This window comes from Oreochromis aureus, linkage group 3 (assembly GCF_013358895.1).
Source record: "Oreochromis aureus strain Israel breed Guangdong linkage group 3, ZZ_aureus, whole genome shotgun sequence".
Lineage (NCBI taxonomy): Eukaryota > Metazoa > Chordata > Actinopteri > Cichliformes > Cichlidae > Oreochromis > Oreochromis aureus.
This window is the reverse complement of record NC_052944.1, coordinates 64,140,974-64,156,314: the sequence shown is the minus strand read 5'-3', so window position 1 is coordinate 64,156,314 and position 15,341 is coordinate 64,140,974. Positions and strand designations below refer to the sequence as shown.

General features: G+C 39.9%; 2 protein-coding genes across 3 annotated transcripts; both read left to right on the top strand.

The window, feature by feature from the left end:
• Positions 1-6,951: 6,951 nt before the first annotated feature.
• LOC116320089 lies at positions 6,952-9,773 on the top strand. Its single transcript, XM_031739601.2, has 5 exons — positions 6,952-7,487; positions 7,729-7,946; positions 8,147-8,261; positions 8,545-8,725; positions 9,197-9,773. Exons 1-5 carry the CDS (start codon positions 7,029-7,031, stop codon positions 9,235-9,237), a joined length of 1,014 nt encoding a protein of 337 aa, XP_031595461.1. The 5' UTR covers positions 6,952-7,028; the 3' UTR covers positions 9,238-9,773.
• A 626-nt stretch (positions 9,774-10,399) lies between these two features.
• Positions 10,400-12,234, top strand: LOC120436423. 2 transcript variants are annotated; one of them, XM_039607433.1, is made up of 6 exons: positions 10,400-10,749; positions 10,935-10,976; positions 11,060-11,233; positions 11,399-11,461; positions 11,687-11,761; positions 12,076-12,234. In XM_039607433.1, the coding sequence occupies exons 1-6, from the start codon at positions 10,569-10,571 to the stop codon at positions 12,192-12,194; spliced, it is 654 nt and encodes a 217-aa protein (XP_039463367.1). In that variant the 5' UTR covers positions 10,400-10,568; the 3' UTR covers positions 12,195-12,234. The 2 variants fall into 2 exon arrangements, with proteins under 2 accessions (XP_039463367.1, XP_039463362.1); XM_039607428.1 differs by having other exon boundaries at positions 10,414-10,749; positions 12,073-12,234.
• Positions 12,235-15,341: the final 3,107 nt, after the last annotated feature.

The following is a 15,341-nucleotide window of genomic DNA, read 5'->3' as shown; positions in this document are numbered from 1 at the left end:
GAAAAGAACTCTTTCCCACAGAGGGGGGGCTCATATTCATATTATTTGAATATGAGATTTTTTCCACTAAGCTTTAGGGAATGGAAATGGAAACCAGGGGTTCCATTACCTAGTTTGCATTTTTATTAATTAATTGATTGATTGTAAATTAAAAATAATATAATAAAAACAACACATTAGTTCTTATGAATTCTTTATTAGGTTTTTTTGGATGTAGGATTAAAATGACAACTTCGGAAGCGACAAGGTCCATCCTACCTGTGTCAGAAAAGAGTCAAAGTTAGAGCTGCTTACATTTGATCATTTTTTGGTAACCTAAACATATGTGAAAAGAGAATTTGTAAAAGTAGTCGCCTGTCCCGGTTGCTTCTTGCAGGATGTGGAAGCAGCTTAATCACCTGCTTAAGAGCTCCTGGAGCAGACCAGTGTGCCGGGTTAGGGGAGTATGGATAGATAGTAATGGTTGAAGCATATGTTATTGATTTGTTTATAGTACGTTTTGGAAATATGTATATGTTTGTTATGTGCTCTAATGTAATTGTATGTTAATGTTTTCATTTTGATTAGTTAACCCCCATACTCGGGCTAGTCCGGATGCTCACCCGAGTAGGTAGAGTATAAAAGGAATCCATTTTGTTTTTAGTGTTTTGCTGTTAATACGTGCCTTCTTTATTAATAAAGTGCCAGTCTCGTGTCATATTATTGGAAGGAACCCGGCCAAAAACTGACAGGGGGGTCAAGGTTGTGATCTCAGTGAAGAGGTAGATACGCAGAGACAGGATGAGTATTAGAGGGCGTGGCCTGAAGAAACGAGACTGGGTATATTACTTCAGAAAATAAAAATACAATGCAAGAACATACTGTTGACATATTCCAGATGTTTTCATCTGCATTTATTTTAGACTAACGGCACCTACTAGTGAGCTTTCAGGTTTATATTGAAAGCCACTGAAAAAAATTTAATGGTTTCAAATAAATACACTGTAAGCAAAAAAATCCTGTGATTGGACTTCAATTTTTATTCCTTTGCGAAATAAATTATAAGCAGACTCTTTCTCTGTGATGCCATGGATCAGCTCATTCCACATCTTGTTCAGTGTGCCTAACATGGAACTGACTTAAGAAACACATCGTTTTAACTGTTAATCATCCCAAATTTTATGTTTCATGTTTTATCAGGTCAGACAAAACTATCGTTAAGCTCAGCTGTATTATAAGAGTAACACCTGATTACCTTCAGAGGCAGATAGTAGAAAAAAGACACACAGCAGAGTCCAGAAGAGTCCTTGATGTGTTCAGCACAGCCATGCTGTCTCTGCATTAACGGGCTCAACAAAACCTAAAATCTCAGTCAGAGATTCCTGAGACCACAATGAGTGATTACTGATGTTCTCTGATTAACTCTCTGCTTTTTAAATCACTAGACATCACATTAGAACCACCCACTGCCCAACAGCTGCACAGTTCAGCGGGAAACTGCCAGAGAAACTGGTGATAGCATCTCAGAGGACAGACTTTCAAGTTCTGATGCTGGTCTATAAAGCTCTGAATGGTTTAGGACCAAAATACATCAGTGACCTCCTGACCCAGTATGAACCTTCCAGATCCCTCAGCTCATCTGGATCCGGATTTTAATCAGTTCTGAGTCAGAACCAGACATGGAGAAGCTGCTTCAGCTTTTATGCTCCATATATCTGGAACAAACTCCCAACACAGTTTTACTATGTTTCACGTTTATGTAGTATTAGTCTCCAACAAGCTCAGCCTGCCCACATGACATTTTTTTTATTTTTTTGCTTCACTAAAGGAAATATTTTATTCATGTCAAACAAAGTGAAACCCATGTAATTGAGAAACATGTATGGGCTCAAATTGTGGTCATTTATAACATCACCAGAGTGGCAGTTGTGAAATTATTATGCTGTTATATATTACATTATACCTGTAATCATCAACAAACTCTTGTTGTCATCAGTCTGGTCCAATCATTTCATAGGCCTCCTTGAGTGAGCCAATCAGCATCTGCTCTGTGCATTTCAAATGTCAATAAACTCCTCCTTCATAACAGCGCCTCACCGTGTGGCTCAGAACAAACGTAAACACTATTACACAACCATATATAAACACTATTCATGTGAGCCATGGTCACACAGTGTGGGATTTGCTACAGAGTGACATGTCTGAAGGAGGAAATGTGACACTCTGGACTTTTTATGCGAGTCAGCCAAAACAGAAGTTTCTCTGAACGTGTGGGACGAGTTTATGGGCTCAAATTGAGGTCATAAATATTTTGTACTTGTAAATCAGTTTTGTACTTGTAAATCAGGATTTGTAGGTGTAAAAAGAATTTGTGTGTGGACATAGCAAAAAAACAAAAAACAAAACATGTGAAACTCTGCAAGGTACAAGTACGAATTTTGACCTTATTTTTCTTCCTTTCATCTGATTGGTCAATGTCATGTCAATCATAAATGTAACAATCCAATCAGAGAACAGATGGGTTTGGCTGTCGGGGGGGCGCTTGCACCCAGTACGTGCCATTAGATGGTCCAGTCGTGTTCACAGGGGCGCCCTTCTCCGTGGCCTGTGGTTTGGACACAGTTTGTGGTGTTTCCAAGGGGTCTGTTGCCTTTCTCTTGTTTATAGCACATGGAGTGGTTCTTCCCTGGGAATTTGGTCCAAAAACACTGGGAAGTGGATGGATGTATTCCGGTTTGTCACATTGAAATTGAGCCAGAAAAGTTGATTACGTGTTCCTTTATCAAGTCCAACATCTTCAATGGTGATTTTCTTGTGTTGTAACCCTCCTAGAAGGTTGACGTGAAGAGTGTAAAACGTAGATGGGTTTGTCTCGTCGATAGTGATTTGGCTGTGTTGGAATCCGATGCCAGCGAAGCTAGCGGCACACTTGGCTTGAGTGTTGCTCATATATTTTCCATATAGTGTAGGGAGTGTCGACGTGTGTCCATCTTTTCTGTCTGCCTCGTGATTCAGCTGTTGTCAGCATCAGCTGGCGTAGTCAAGGTAACCAAGAGGGTCCACCTTCCCATGGCTGTGTACAGGTCCATCACACCCTACTGCTTGGTTACTCTAGAGTTGGCCAATGGCTGGAGGTGGAAGTGCAAGCAATGCTCATTCAACACTTCACTCTCACCACTGAAGCAACCAAGCGAGGGTGAAACTTTCCCTTACCAGTTGATTTCTGTGGAGGAAGTGGAATCCTCTAGGACCTTAACTTTCTTGCAGTGGCTTTGGTGTATCCAGGAAGGCCTATATGCTATTTTGCAGGCAGTTGGAGTAGTCAGAAGCACTTGGTATGGACCCTCCCACCGTGGCGAGCTCCAATTTTTCTTTGGAGTACTCGGACAAGGATCCAATCACCTGGCTTCAACCTGCAGGAAATAGAAGAAGAGTCTTGCGGCAGTTTTTTGTTCAAAACAACTTCTCTGTTTGTCAACAATTGAGTCATCCAATCTGCCAGAGTGGTTTCACAGATTGATTTATCTAGTGGCTCGCTAATGGCAGTGGAAAAGGTCGCCCATGTATAATTTCAAATGCGGACAGTTTGTTATCTCCTTGTGTTATTCTCATCCACACTTTGACTAGGCCTACACATTCTGGCCATGGTCTGCCAGTTTCTTCCATTGTTTTCCTGAGCCTTTGTTTTATAGTGCCATTTGTTCTCTCCACTAATCCTGCACTCTGTGGATGGTAGGCACAATGGTGTTTTATACTGAAACCTAGTGCTTCAGATACTTTGCTGATCACGTCATTTACAAAATGGGTTCCATTATCTGATCGTATCAGAGTAGGAATACCATATGTTGAAATGAAATGGTTGCATAGACACTTTGCAACTGAGATTGCGTCTGCTTTTTTCACTGGGTAAATTTCTGGCCATTTTGAGAAAACATCTATGATTACTGCAACATATTTTGAGCCCTGACACTCATTCAATTCAATGAAGTCCATGTGAATTGTATGAAATGGGTGAGGTGGTGTAGGAAAATGTCCTCTTTTTGGTCTTAAGTTGCCTTGGGTATTGTGTTTTTGGCAGGTCATACATGTTCTCACATATTCTTTTGCTGAAGTTTCAAAATTGATAGTATAAAATTGTTGGTTTATCATAAAGACCATTCCTCAGATCCTCCCTCCTGATGAGGGCATGGCTTAAAACCATGGCTCACTAAAGCGGCTGTTTTGTGTAATGAGAAGAATGGGTCTTCCTGTTATTTTCATTATGTCATCAGCGTCTAGTACTGCTCCGTGTTCATTGTTTTTGTTCTTTAGGTGGTGCTGCTTTTTGTTCGTCCTGCAGTACACATGGTGGAACGGTGTAGTTTTCATGAGTTGTTAATAAGACTGTGGTTGCTATGGCTGCTGCTTTTGCAGCTTTGTCAGTAAAATTGTTTCCCTTTGTAATTTCAGAGTCACCCTTCTGATGTGCTGAACATTTGCAAATTGCTAAATGTCGTATCATATAAGGAGTTTCCTCCCATGTAAACAGATGTGTGCCATGATAAAACCTTTCTCCACACACTAGAAACAAGAAAAAAATTTCAACCCTCTGTTACATCCTATTCACTTATTTTATAATCCAGTCATTTTTCCAAATCTAGTATAAATCAACTAATTTGCATATCAGCTTGTAATGCGCTAATTTGATAGGTCAACAGAAATGCACGTTCAAAATATCATCACAAAAGAGAATTTCCTTCATACAGTAAATTACTTGTGTTGCATGATACCAGACTCTCTCTGTCTGTATTTTTTATTCTCTGTTCTCACAAACATTTCACCTATTGTCAAGCTGAAGAGTTAAATGTCAGCAGTGGATAAATTCAGCATTTGATAACAAAACTCTGTTAAGTTTTCCCTGCTTTAACACCAATGAGAGATATAGGCACATGTATAGTGTGTGCTGTAGTGTAAGCTGTTCTTCATTGCATGTAAATGGCCTGTATTTATATAGCGCTTTTGTAGTCCCTAAGGACCCTAAAGCGCTTTACACAAGCAGTCATTCACACATTCACACACTGGTGATGGCAGCTACATTGTAGCCACAGCCACCCTGGGACGCACTGACAGAGGCGAGGCTGCCGGACACTGGCACCATCGGCCCTCTGACCACCACCAGTATGCAACGGGTGAAGTGTCTTGCCCAAGGACACAACGACTGAGACTGTCCAAGCCAGGGTTCGAACCGGCAACCTTCTGATTACAAGGCGAACGCCCAACTCTTGAGCCACGATCGCCCAAGAGTATGTGTGTCAGTATGCTTGTATGCAGGGCCTGTGGGCCTGTCTCACCCAAAAGGGCATTTTCTTAACAGCTGCCTTTCACTCGCGTGTGTTAAGAAAGTGGCAGTTGTGAGATTATTATGCTGTTATATATTACATTATACCTGTAATCAAAATGAGTGAATCATGATACTGCTGTAGAAATCATACTTCATCATACTTCTTGTGTAATCAGTATGTAGTTTTAGTTTGCATCACACTTCTGAGTTAAAAGAATGTGAAAATCATTAGATTTATTAGATAGGTTTGTATTATCCTATACTGCTGATTTACTGTGAGTGAGTTACACTGTTTCATGACATTTCATACTGCTGAGTTATGAAGAGAATATTGTAATATTGTAATATAATTGTAATATTGCAGAGGGCCTTGCTTTTCTGATAGTAAGGAGAACAGAGCACATTCCACGGGAGCTTCACCCCCACCTTTGTTGGAAGCAGAAAAACAGGGAGCCAAGGTCATAACTCAGGCTCACTGACAGTTAGAAAGAATGTGGATTCTTAGTTTTGTGGCTGTGGTGCATTTTGTATAGCTTCTTTTCTTTTGTTTAGTAGCTTTCTGCCTTCACCTGAGGGTGTGCCCTAGGTATCTGACTTCAGGTCTCCATAATTGGAGTTTATTTAAAGATACCTTGTGGCCTTGCTCAGCCAAGTGATGTAACACAGCCATAGTATTTTGCTTACACCCTTTGTGCTTTTGGAGTGACTTGATTCAGTATAGTGTGCGGATTTGCTACTACTGGTGGCATCATTTCAGTGATTTCATTTATTGCTCGCAGATCATGCACTAGACGGTATTTTGCAGTATTAGCTTTCTTCACCACTTAAACAAAACATCACTCTTTGTTTGTTTTATTATTATTATTTTTATTTTAAATTCTCCTTTCTCAAAAACAGAAAATGAAATTCTAGTTGTTCTTGGCTGAGAAACACAAAACCTCCTTCTTCTTCTTTTTTCTTCAAGACAAGAAACTAAGTTTTAACTTTTCTGCCTTATCACCTAAAACAAAGCAGAGCTCTCATCCAGCTCTCAGCTGGCTCTGAACTTATCATCATCAAGGTTGCATGGTGAGAGCTACTTCAGAAGTTACAGTACTTCTCACTCAAGCAACATTTCAAAAAACAAACAAACAAACAAACAAAAAAAACTCAGCACACTACACAGAGAACAACAGCCAAGACACAACTGAAGATGCTGTTCTTCTTTGTTCTCCTTGAACTTTAGAATAAACTTATTACATCTGCATTAGTAAATCATATGTCTAATCATTATGTGTCACCGTGATCCACGAGTGTGATCACAAATTTATTTTCCAAACCAACAAAACTAAAACAAAACAAAACAAAACAAAACAAAAACAAAAAACAAGTCTAATCATCTAACACATGAAACTGGAAACTAGCTTGTAATGTTCAAAACAAGATGGACAAGATAATCTGGCTAAATTTAAGACAATAAGTCTTGTTAAGGAATTTGCAGTGTGTGATGTGTGCCCTCTGTTCTTGCCCTGGTCTTTATTTATACACAAGAAGAGTAATACAACAATGAATACATTTGTTCAGTGGAATGTTGTTACGTAAGCATGTGGGTATGTGGTTGTGTGTGTGTGTGGTTTGTGGGAAGCAGTGTATAAATATCCAGGCTGTCGGAAAACACAAGTCACTCCTCTCCTCTGACACTCCAGACTGAAGCTTTCATTTGCCGATCTACACTTTTCTCGATCTCATCATGGAGCCTCATCCAAATAGAAAAGAATATTTTATAAAATATAAACATTTAAATATCGATGATTTAAAAAAGGAGGCTGCTGACTTGCAGAATGATTACCTTAAAAACACAAAAACCTCTGAATATCCCAAACCAGAATTTTATGTGTCTCATCTAAAACACGACACAGGCCCAAAAGCTTTACGTGAGATAAAGGATGAAGGCCTCAAGGATCCATCCAATAATGACAGTCTGTCCCTGGTGTGGTGGAGTCTGGCTGTGCGACCAGAAGAGATCCAATCAGCTGAGAGGAGGCTCCTGGAGGAGACCTTCCCAAACCGGACCAAGGAGCAGGCCCAGAGGCAGCAAAGCTTCCTGTTGAAGTTTGCCTCCTCTCCAGCCTTCAGTGAGAAGTCCAGATATGGATCGTACCGCTTCACCTTCACAGTGAATGAGGTGCTGGAGGCCTACAGACAGCAGGTATGGACTAATTTAATGAATGTTGTCTTCCAGTAGACACACACATTAATTTATATCTCACTGACTGAAAAAAAAACTGAATAGAAAACCTGTAAATTTTGTTCAAAACTGAAAATAAAACAGAAAAAGACAGTCAACAAGCACAGAGATGACTCAGAATACAATAACCAGGTTTGTTTGTTTATGTCAGCTCCTCAGGTTACTCATCTATAGATCTCGCAAAACGTCTTTTTCTTTCCAGATTTGCAACGACATGCAGCCCGTCATGCGGGTCTTCAAGACCTCCTTGTACAAAAAGGAAGTGATGTATGTGGTGCTGGTCCACAGCCCAAATGATAACAACAATAAGATCTATAACTTCGAACAGTATCCCATCCTGCCTGATGAGCCGAACCCCATCTGTGCTTACAAAGATGGATGCTTCATCTGGAGACCACAGGCCATGTGTGGGGAAAAAAGGTAGGAAAAAAATAAATAAAATACATACATCATAGTTATAGGAATGACCCAATAGCAAAGATTTCCACCTGAGTGCTTTACCTGCAGCTACCTGGGCTTCATTTTTACCTCTCCCTCTCTCTGAATTGTGTGAGTGAGGTGTTTTAAAAATCTCCGAACTCTTTAAAATGCTAAATGGTTCTTTTTGGTCTGCTTCTCAGGTATATGTATAAAAAAGACGAGGTCAACAACCTGGCAGAGGTTGAAGGGCCGTTTGGACCACCTTACTGTGTCTGGGATCACGTCGTCCTTGCCCTGCATGTAAAGAGCGGACAGGTACCTTCACTGCTCCTCCAACAGGAACATTATTTCAGCTGCAGCTGTTAGCAGCCCTCAGCTGGTTTAACTGGTGAAGAGTCCTCAGGTGCTCAGGATCAGTACAAATTCCACACATGTGAACTGGATGTAAAAGGAATCATTAAACACATTTTATTGTAAATGAACATTTTAACTCACTTTTATACTTTAAATTGTAGCAAAACATATTTTCTAAGCTTTTTGCAGGTTCCTGTGTAAAACTGTCCAACACCTTTTTCTCTTTGTTCATTTTCGTGTTCAGAAACTGAAGTTTAACTCTGATGATCTGAGAAAGAACCTCTCATTCTGTGAGCGTGATGCTGTGATAGTCAAATCTGAAGATTGCTTTATTAATTACGAGGAAGCTCAAGAGCTGGTTACTTCTCTGTGGCCACTGAAGAAGGAGGGGGAGGAGAAGGATTCACCCATGCAGAGTATGGCAGGTACTGAATCAGTAAAAACATTTCATGTGTCAGGCTGGGTGATCCTGCATCACTGTCAGATACAAACCTTCAGTCCACATTTTTACTGAAAACAGTAAAACAGAGGGTTTTTTTTAAAATCTCTTACTAACAATCAGATTAACCGCAGTCTGAACCTGGTTGTGTGCACGCTGGCCTCTTTACTGTTACACTCACTAAAAACTTTTAGATCATTTTATTGACATTAGCTGAGAAAAAAAAATCAGCTAGGAACAAGAATTAGCATAAATATTAATTGTGTTGCATGCTAACATGGGACTCACTGCTGGAGTCTCTAGTGGACATTAGATGAACTGCAGCTTTGGTGCTTGAGCTTCATCTTTCAGTTTCGGAGGTTCCTGCTTGCTGTAAACATCCCCTCCTGTGGTTGCTCTCTCAGGACAGGACAGGTGAAGCTAACAGTTTGTCCTCTGTCTTTTTCCTTCTCTTTAGGTCTCACTCTCTTGGAAAGAAAAAGACCACAAGACGATTAAATGGAGTCTTAAGACTCCCTGCAGCAAGACAGCATCCTTAGTTTGAACTCTCTGGTTTCTGCCAACTTTTCTTGTTCCTTATTTTTACGAGACCAAATATAAAACTTCATGTTGGTGTGGTGAAAGCATTGAAAGCATGTGAATTTCATGTTTTATATTGTAATCTTTAGTCATGCTGAGGCTGTCTGTGGGGCAATCTTACTTTTATTCTCCTATTTCTGAGTGAGTGGAGCATCAACCTGCTGCCAGCAAAACCGCGGTGGAGGTTATATAGACGGATCGTTCAGCAGGAAGGAACTCAAACTGTTTCACGTGATTTTAATAGTTGATTTAAGGTTCATTTAATGAACTTCGTGTGGTCACTAAATGCACAGTAAAAGACAAATGATGACACAAACATGATAATATGAGAAACGTGTGATCATGTGTTTTACTGCAGTCTGTCCTGTCTGGGTGTGATGTGTTCAAGTACCTGAATTAAAAAGAAATTACTTTGTACACATAAAAACTGGACAATAAAGTTGATTTGAAACAGTTTTATGTTTTTAATTTTCATTGGATTCTCTCAGAAAATCTAAAAAAGTAGACATATTAATACATTCATCTGTCGCTCTGCATGTGGAGAGCACACACACATACACAGAGAGAGAGAGAGAGAGAGAGAGAGAGAGAGAGAGAGAGAGAGAGACAAACTCATAGTATGAATTCTGTTTAACACAGTTTTAAATGTTTTAGTTGTTCATTCGATATTATTAGTATGACAGAGATGGCGGGCAGCAATGTAGAGATCTTCATAACCAATTTGGCTGAAACTGTGTTATCGAATATGTGTTTAGATGTATTTTACATTCTTATAATAACCTTATTAGGATCAAGTTCATCATCACACCAGATTTGAAAGGTAACTTTCTTTTATGAGTTATGTTATGTATTATTATGTAAGTGGTGAGGATGATTTCCTCTCACTGTTCGGCATTTGATTAAGATGTTGTTTCCTATTGCTTAACCTAACAAAAGTATTGATGTCTGCGCAAAATTTATTTTCTTCATACACAGCAGACTTGACTTCTTCTACGTGTAATATAACATATTCCAGAGCAAAAAAAGCACCGTGAAAAAAAAATCAGAACTCGTTCCTATTTATCGTCCCAATTGTATTAAAACAATTTCACCTATTTTTGCTATTTAGCTATTTTTGTGCAGCCTCCCCCTCTTAGACTGAGGCTAAGTGAGAGACAGAGTTTTACTTTTTTAGAGGTACTTTTACAACAGGGAAACTGCTTTTCTCATAAGAAAATTACCGTGAAGTGAGGGAAACTGACACCCGCTGGATGGGGATAAAAAGCGGGAGGAGCAAGAAGGGGGAAACAGTGGAGACAGATCCACGACACGCGCAAGTCTGCGGATCGGGAGGGAAATCAGTGATTATGTCCGCAAACGGATCAAACAACGACGTGGATCAGAGAGGCCGGGCCGGGTTGTCGGACGGGGAAACCTTCAGGTCTCACGCCGGTACGTTTTTACCATTTTAAGCCTGATTCTAAGAGATGAATGAATAATAATAATAATAATAATAATAATAATAAATTTTATTTATAAGCGCCTTTCAAGTCACCCAAGGACACTTTACAATAGGATAATCATATCATCAAGGTTTATTATAAATATTCTTTATTAATATGCACTTGTTCTTTTAGACCCCGATGTAGACACCGGTGAATCCACGCAAGTAGACCACGGTACGCGTGTGTGTTTTAAATACGTTTCGGCGTCAACGCTAAATCAACTTTTTTAATTAACTTTGTAAACTTGTCACTTACAGACGGTACAGGCCGGTGTGAGAAGAACATCACAAACTCTGCCGACGCTCCGGAGCAGAGTAACGCCGTCCGCGAAAGAGCGCAGCAAGGGGGGGAAATAATAATAAGACAACCAAGTTATTGTTGTCGACGTACATCAGAAAGAGAAGAAATGCGGAAAGATAATAAAAGTGAAGGTAAACATTATATGTGAGGTCTCCGCCATCATTTTAAACACTAGGATATGACGTAGAAATTCACCCGCTCTCGACTCCTTCCGACCTGGAGCGCTAATATCATCGAGTTTGATCGATTCTCGCTTTTGACTTTTTTTTTCTTTTTGTTTCTTTATTTTTTGACAGAGGACATCGTGACTATACCGAGCCGGGTCACCGCTGTAGACAATCCGTCAAAGGAGGAGCAAGGTAAATCAAATTATGCCTTTAAAAATAGAGGATATGACGTAGTCATTTATCCGATCAGAAAGGTTTTATTTATTTATTTTGTACTTTTTTGTACAAACTAACAATTACAGCGTTGATTTAACAAGAAAAAAGATATATATACAAGTGGTCTCTCTCTCTCTCTCTCTGTCTCTCTCTGATAAATAATGCTAAATTGTCTTTTTTCATGCTTGTGCCACGTGACAGAGAGAGTTGTAGCATCCCGAGCTCTCCGTCCTATCATACGCAATCCTCGTGGGCTGCAGGTCATGAGACTCCAAGGTAATTAAAAAGAATTTAAATAAACAGGATATGTCACAATCTGATGTTTATTAATAAAACTCTGCGCCTCGACTTATGAACCAGCCTCTTAAAATAAAATAATAAAATGTATGTGTACACTTGATTTAAAGATGAATTGTAATACAGCTGAATGTGTTTTGACACCAACATCGTATTATAAAGGTCTTTGACTCATTGTAGTGCTGTAAAAAATAAAGCTGCTAAGTAACGTTTTGATTATAATTCGTGTGTGTGATTTTACTTTCAGTGGGTCATCGTACAATAACAATAAAATGTATTCTGTTTTAAAGCAGGAAGAGGAGCCCGGCAACGAAGGAATTTCCATAAGAGGGAGGTCCTGCGAATGCTCTCCAGCATGTACTCCACAACCCTTTTGGCCTATGTATCAATAGCAAACAGCAGGGATTTGTAATGTGTGGGGAATAAAAAATAAAAAAATCATGTCAAACCAGCACTGTATTCCAGATCTTTGTTGGACGCCTTTAGAAAACGCTCTCCAGGTCCTCCTTCAAAACCTTAAACGATCGGCTTGTGTGGCAGCGGTACCCTGACCCGCTGGAGCCGATAGAAAGTGCTCTTCAACTATGGCCAGAACGAGCCTGACCGGCATGAGTAAATGAAGGGTGTCTTCAAAAGAATACCGCGGTCAAGTGAGCCCTCACTTACGAAGTCACAGTCAAGCTAGCCGCCCCGCCAGCCGCACCTAAAATGTGGTTGCACTACTCTTACGTATATTACGGTACGGATGAAGACCGGCTTAGAAACGCAGTCTTTTGTGTCCTGACACTATTTTGCTTCAATATCCACTCCCAGTTTTGGTTCATCTCCACTCTTCACCCCATGATCCACAGCCAAAATTACTGTACGATTCAGAGAAAATTAACAATAACATTTACCCAATATACAGTACTGTACTTTTAATATCTTCAACTTTTACCTCAGATTACAGGAAAACTGTAAGAGGTGACGCAGATATTTCACTGGATTCTGACTCTGGGTGACCCCCACTCTTCACCCTGTCATCCACAGACAAATTTACTGTACGGTTTTTGAGAAAAGTGATAGTAAACTTTGCACAATTTACTCTACTGTACTCTATATATTCCCATCTTTCACCTCAGATTACAGGAAAACTGTAAGAGGTGACGCAGATATCTCACTGGATTCTGACTCTGGGTGACCCCCACTCTTCACCCTGTGATCCACAGACAAATTTACTGTACGGTTTTTGAGAAAAGTGATAGTAAACTTTGCACAATGTACTCTACTGTACTCTATATATTCCCATCTTTCACCTCAGATTACAGGAAAACTGTAAGAGGTGACGCAGATATTTCACTGGATTCTGACTCTGGGTGACCCCACTCTTCACCCTGTCATCCAGAGCCAAATTTACTGTACGGTTTTGAGAAAAGTGATAGTAAACTTTGCACATTTTACTCTACTGTACTCTATATATTCCCATCTTTCACCTCAGATTACAGGAAAACTGTAAGAGGTGACGCAGATATTTCACTGGATTCTGACTCTGGGTGACCCCCACTCTTCACCCTGTCATCCAGAGCCAAATTTACTGTACGGTTTTTGAGAAAATTGATAGTAAACTTTGCACATTTTACTCTACTGTACTCTATATATTCCCATCTTTGACCTCAGATTACAGGAAAACTGTAAGAGGTGACACTGATATCTCACTGGATTCTGACTGTGGGTGACCCCTACTCTTCACCCTGTCATCCACAGACAAATTTACTGTACGGTTTTCCTGAAAATTGATAGTAAACTTTGCACTATTTACTGTACTGTACTCTATATATTCCCATCTTTGACCTCAGATTACAGGAAAACTGTAAGAGGTGACGCAGATATTTCACTGGATTCTGACTCTGGGTGACCCCACTCTTCACCCTGTCATCCAGAGCCAAATTTACTGTACGGTTTTTGAGAAAAGTGATAGTAAACTTTACCCAAATTACTCTACTGTACTCTATATATTCCCATCTTTCACCTCAGATTACAGGAAAACTGTAAGAGGTGACACTGATATCTCACTGGATTCTGACTGTGGGTGACCCCTACTCTTCACCCTGTCATCCACAGACAAATTTACTGTACGGTTTTTGAGAAAAGTGATAGTAAACTTTGCACAATTTACTCTACTGTACTCTATATATTCCCATCTTTCACCTCAGATTACAGGAAAACTGTAAGAGGTGACGCAGATATCTCACTGGATTCTGACTCTGGGTGACCCCCACTCTTCACCCTGTGATCCACAGACAAATTTACTGTACGGTTTTTGAGAAAAGTGATAGTAAACTTTGCACAATGTACTCTACTGTACTCTATATATTCCCATCTTTCACCTCAGATTACAGGAAAACTGTAAGAGGTGACGCAGATATTTCACTGGATTCTGACTCTGGGTGACCCCCACTCTTCACCCTGTCATCCAGAGCCAAATTTACTGTACGGTTTTTGAGAAAAGTGATAGTAAACTTTACCCAAATTACTCTACTGTACTCTATATATTCCCATCTTTCACCTCAGATTACAGGAAAACTGTAAGAGGTGACACTGATATCTCACTGGATTCTGACTGTGGGTGACCCCTACTCTTCACCCTGTCATCCACAGACAAATTTACTGTACGGTTTTTGAGAAAAGTGATAGTAAACTTTGCACAATTTACTCTACTGTACTCTATATATTCCCATTTTTCACCTCAGATTACAGGAAAACTGTAAGAGGTGACGCAGATATCTCACTGGATTCTGACTCTGGGTGACCCCCACTCTTCACCCTGTCATCCAGAGCCAAATTTACTGTACGGTTTTTGAGAAAATTGATAGTAAACTTTGCACATTTTACTCTACTGTACTCTATATATTCCCATCTTTGACCTCAGATTACAGGAAAACTGTAAGAGGTGACGCAGATATCTCACTGGATTCTGACTGTGGGTGACCCCCACTCTTCACCCTGTCATCCACAGACAAATTTACTGTACGGTTTTCCTGAAAATTGATAGTAAACTTTGCACTATTTACTGTACTGTACTCTATATATTCCCATCTTTGACCTCAGATTACAGGAAAACTGTAAGAGGTGACGCAGATATTTCACTGGATTCTGACTCTGGGTGACCCCCACTCTTCACCCTGTCATCCAGAGCCAAATTTACTGTACGGTTTTTGAGAAAAGTGATAGTAAACTTTACCCAAATTACTCTACTGTACTCTATATATTCCCATCTTTCACCTCAGATTACAGGAAAACTGTAAGAGGTGACACTGATATCTCACTGGATTCTGACTGTGGGTGACCCCTACTCTTCACCCTGTCATCCACAGACAAATTTACTGTACGGTTTTTGAGAAAAGTGATAGTAAACTTTGCACAATTTACTCTACTGTACTCTATATATTCCCATTTTTCACCTCAGATTACAGGAAAACTGTAAGAGGTGACGCAGATATCTCACTGGATTCTGACTCTGGGTGATCCCCACTCTTCACCCTGTCATCCAGAGCCAAATTTACTGTACGGTTTTTGAGAA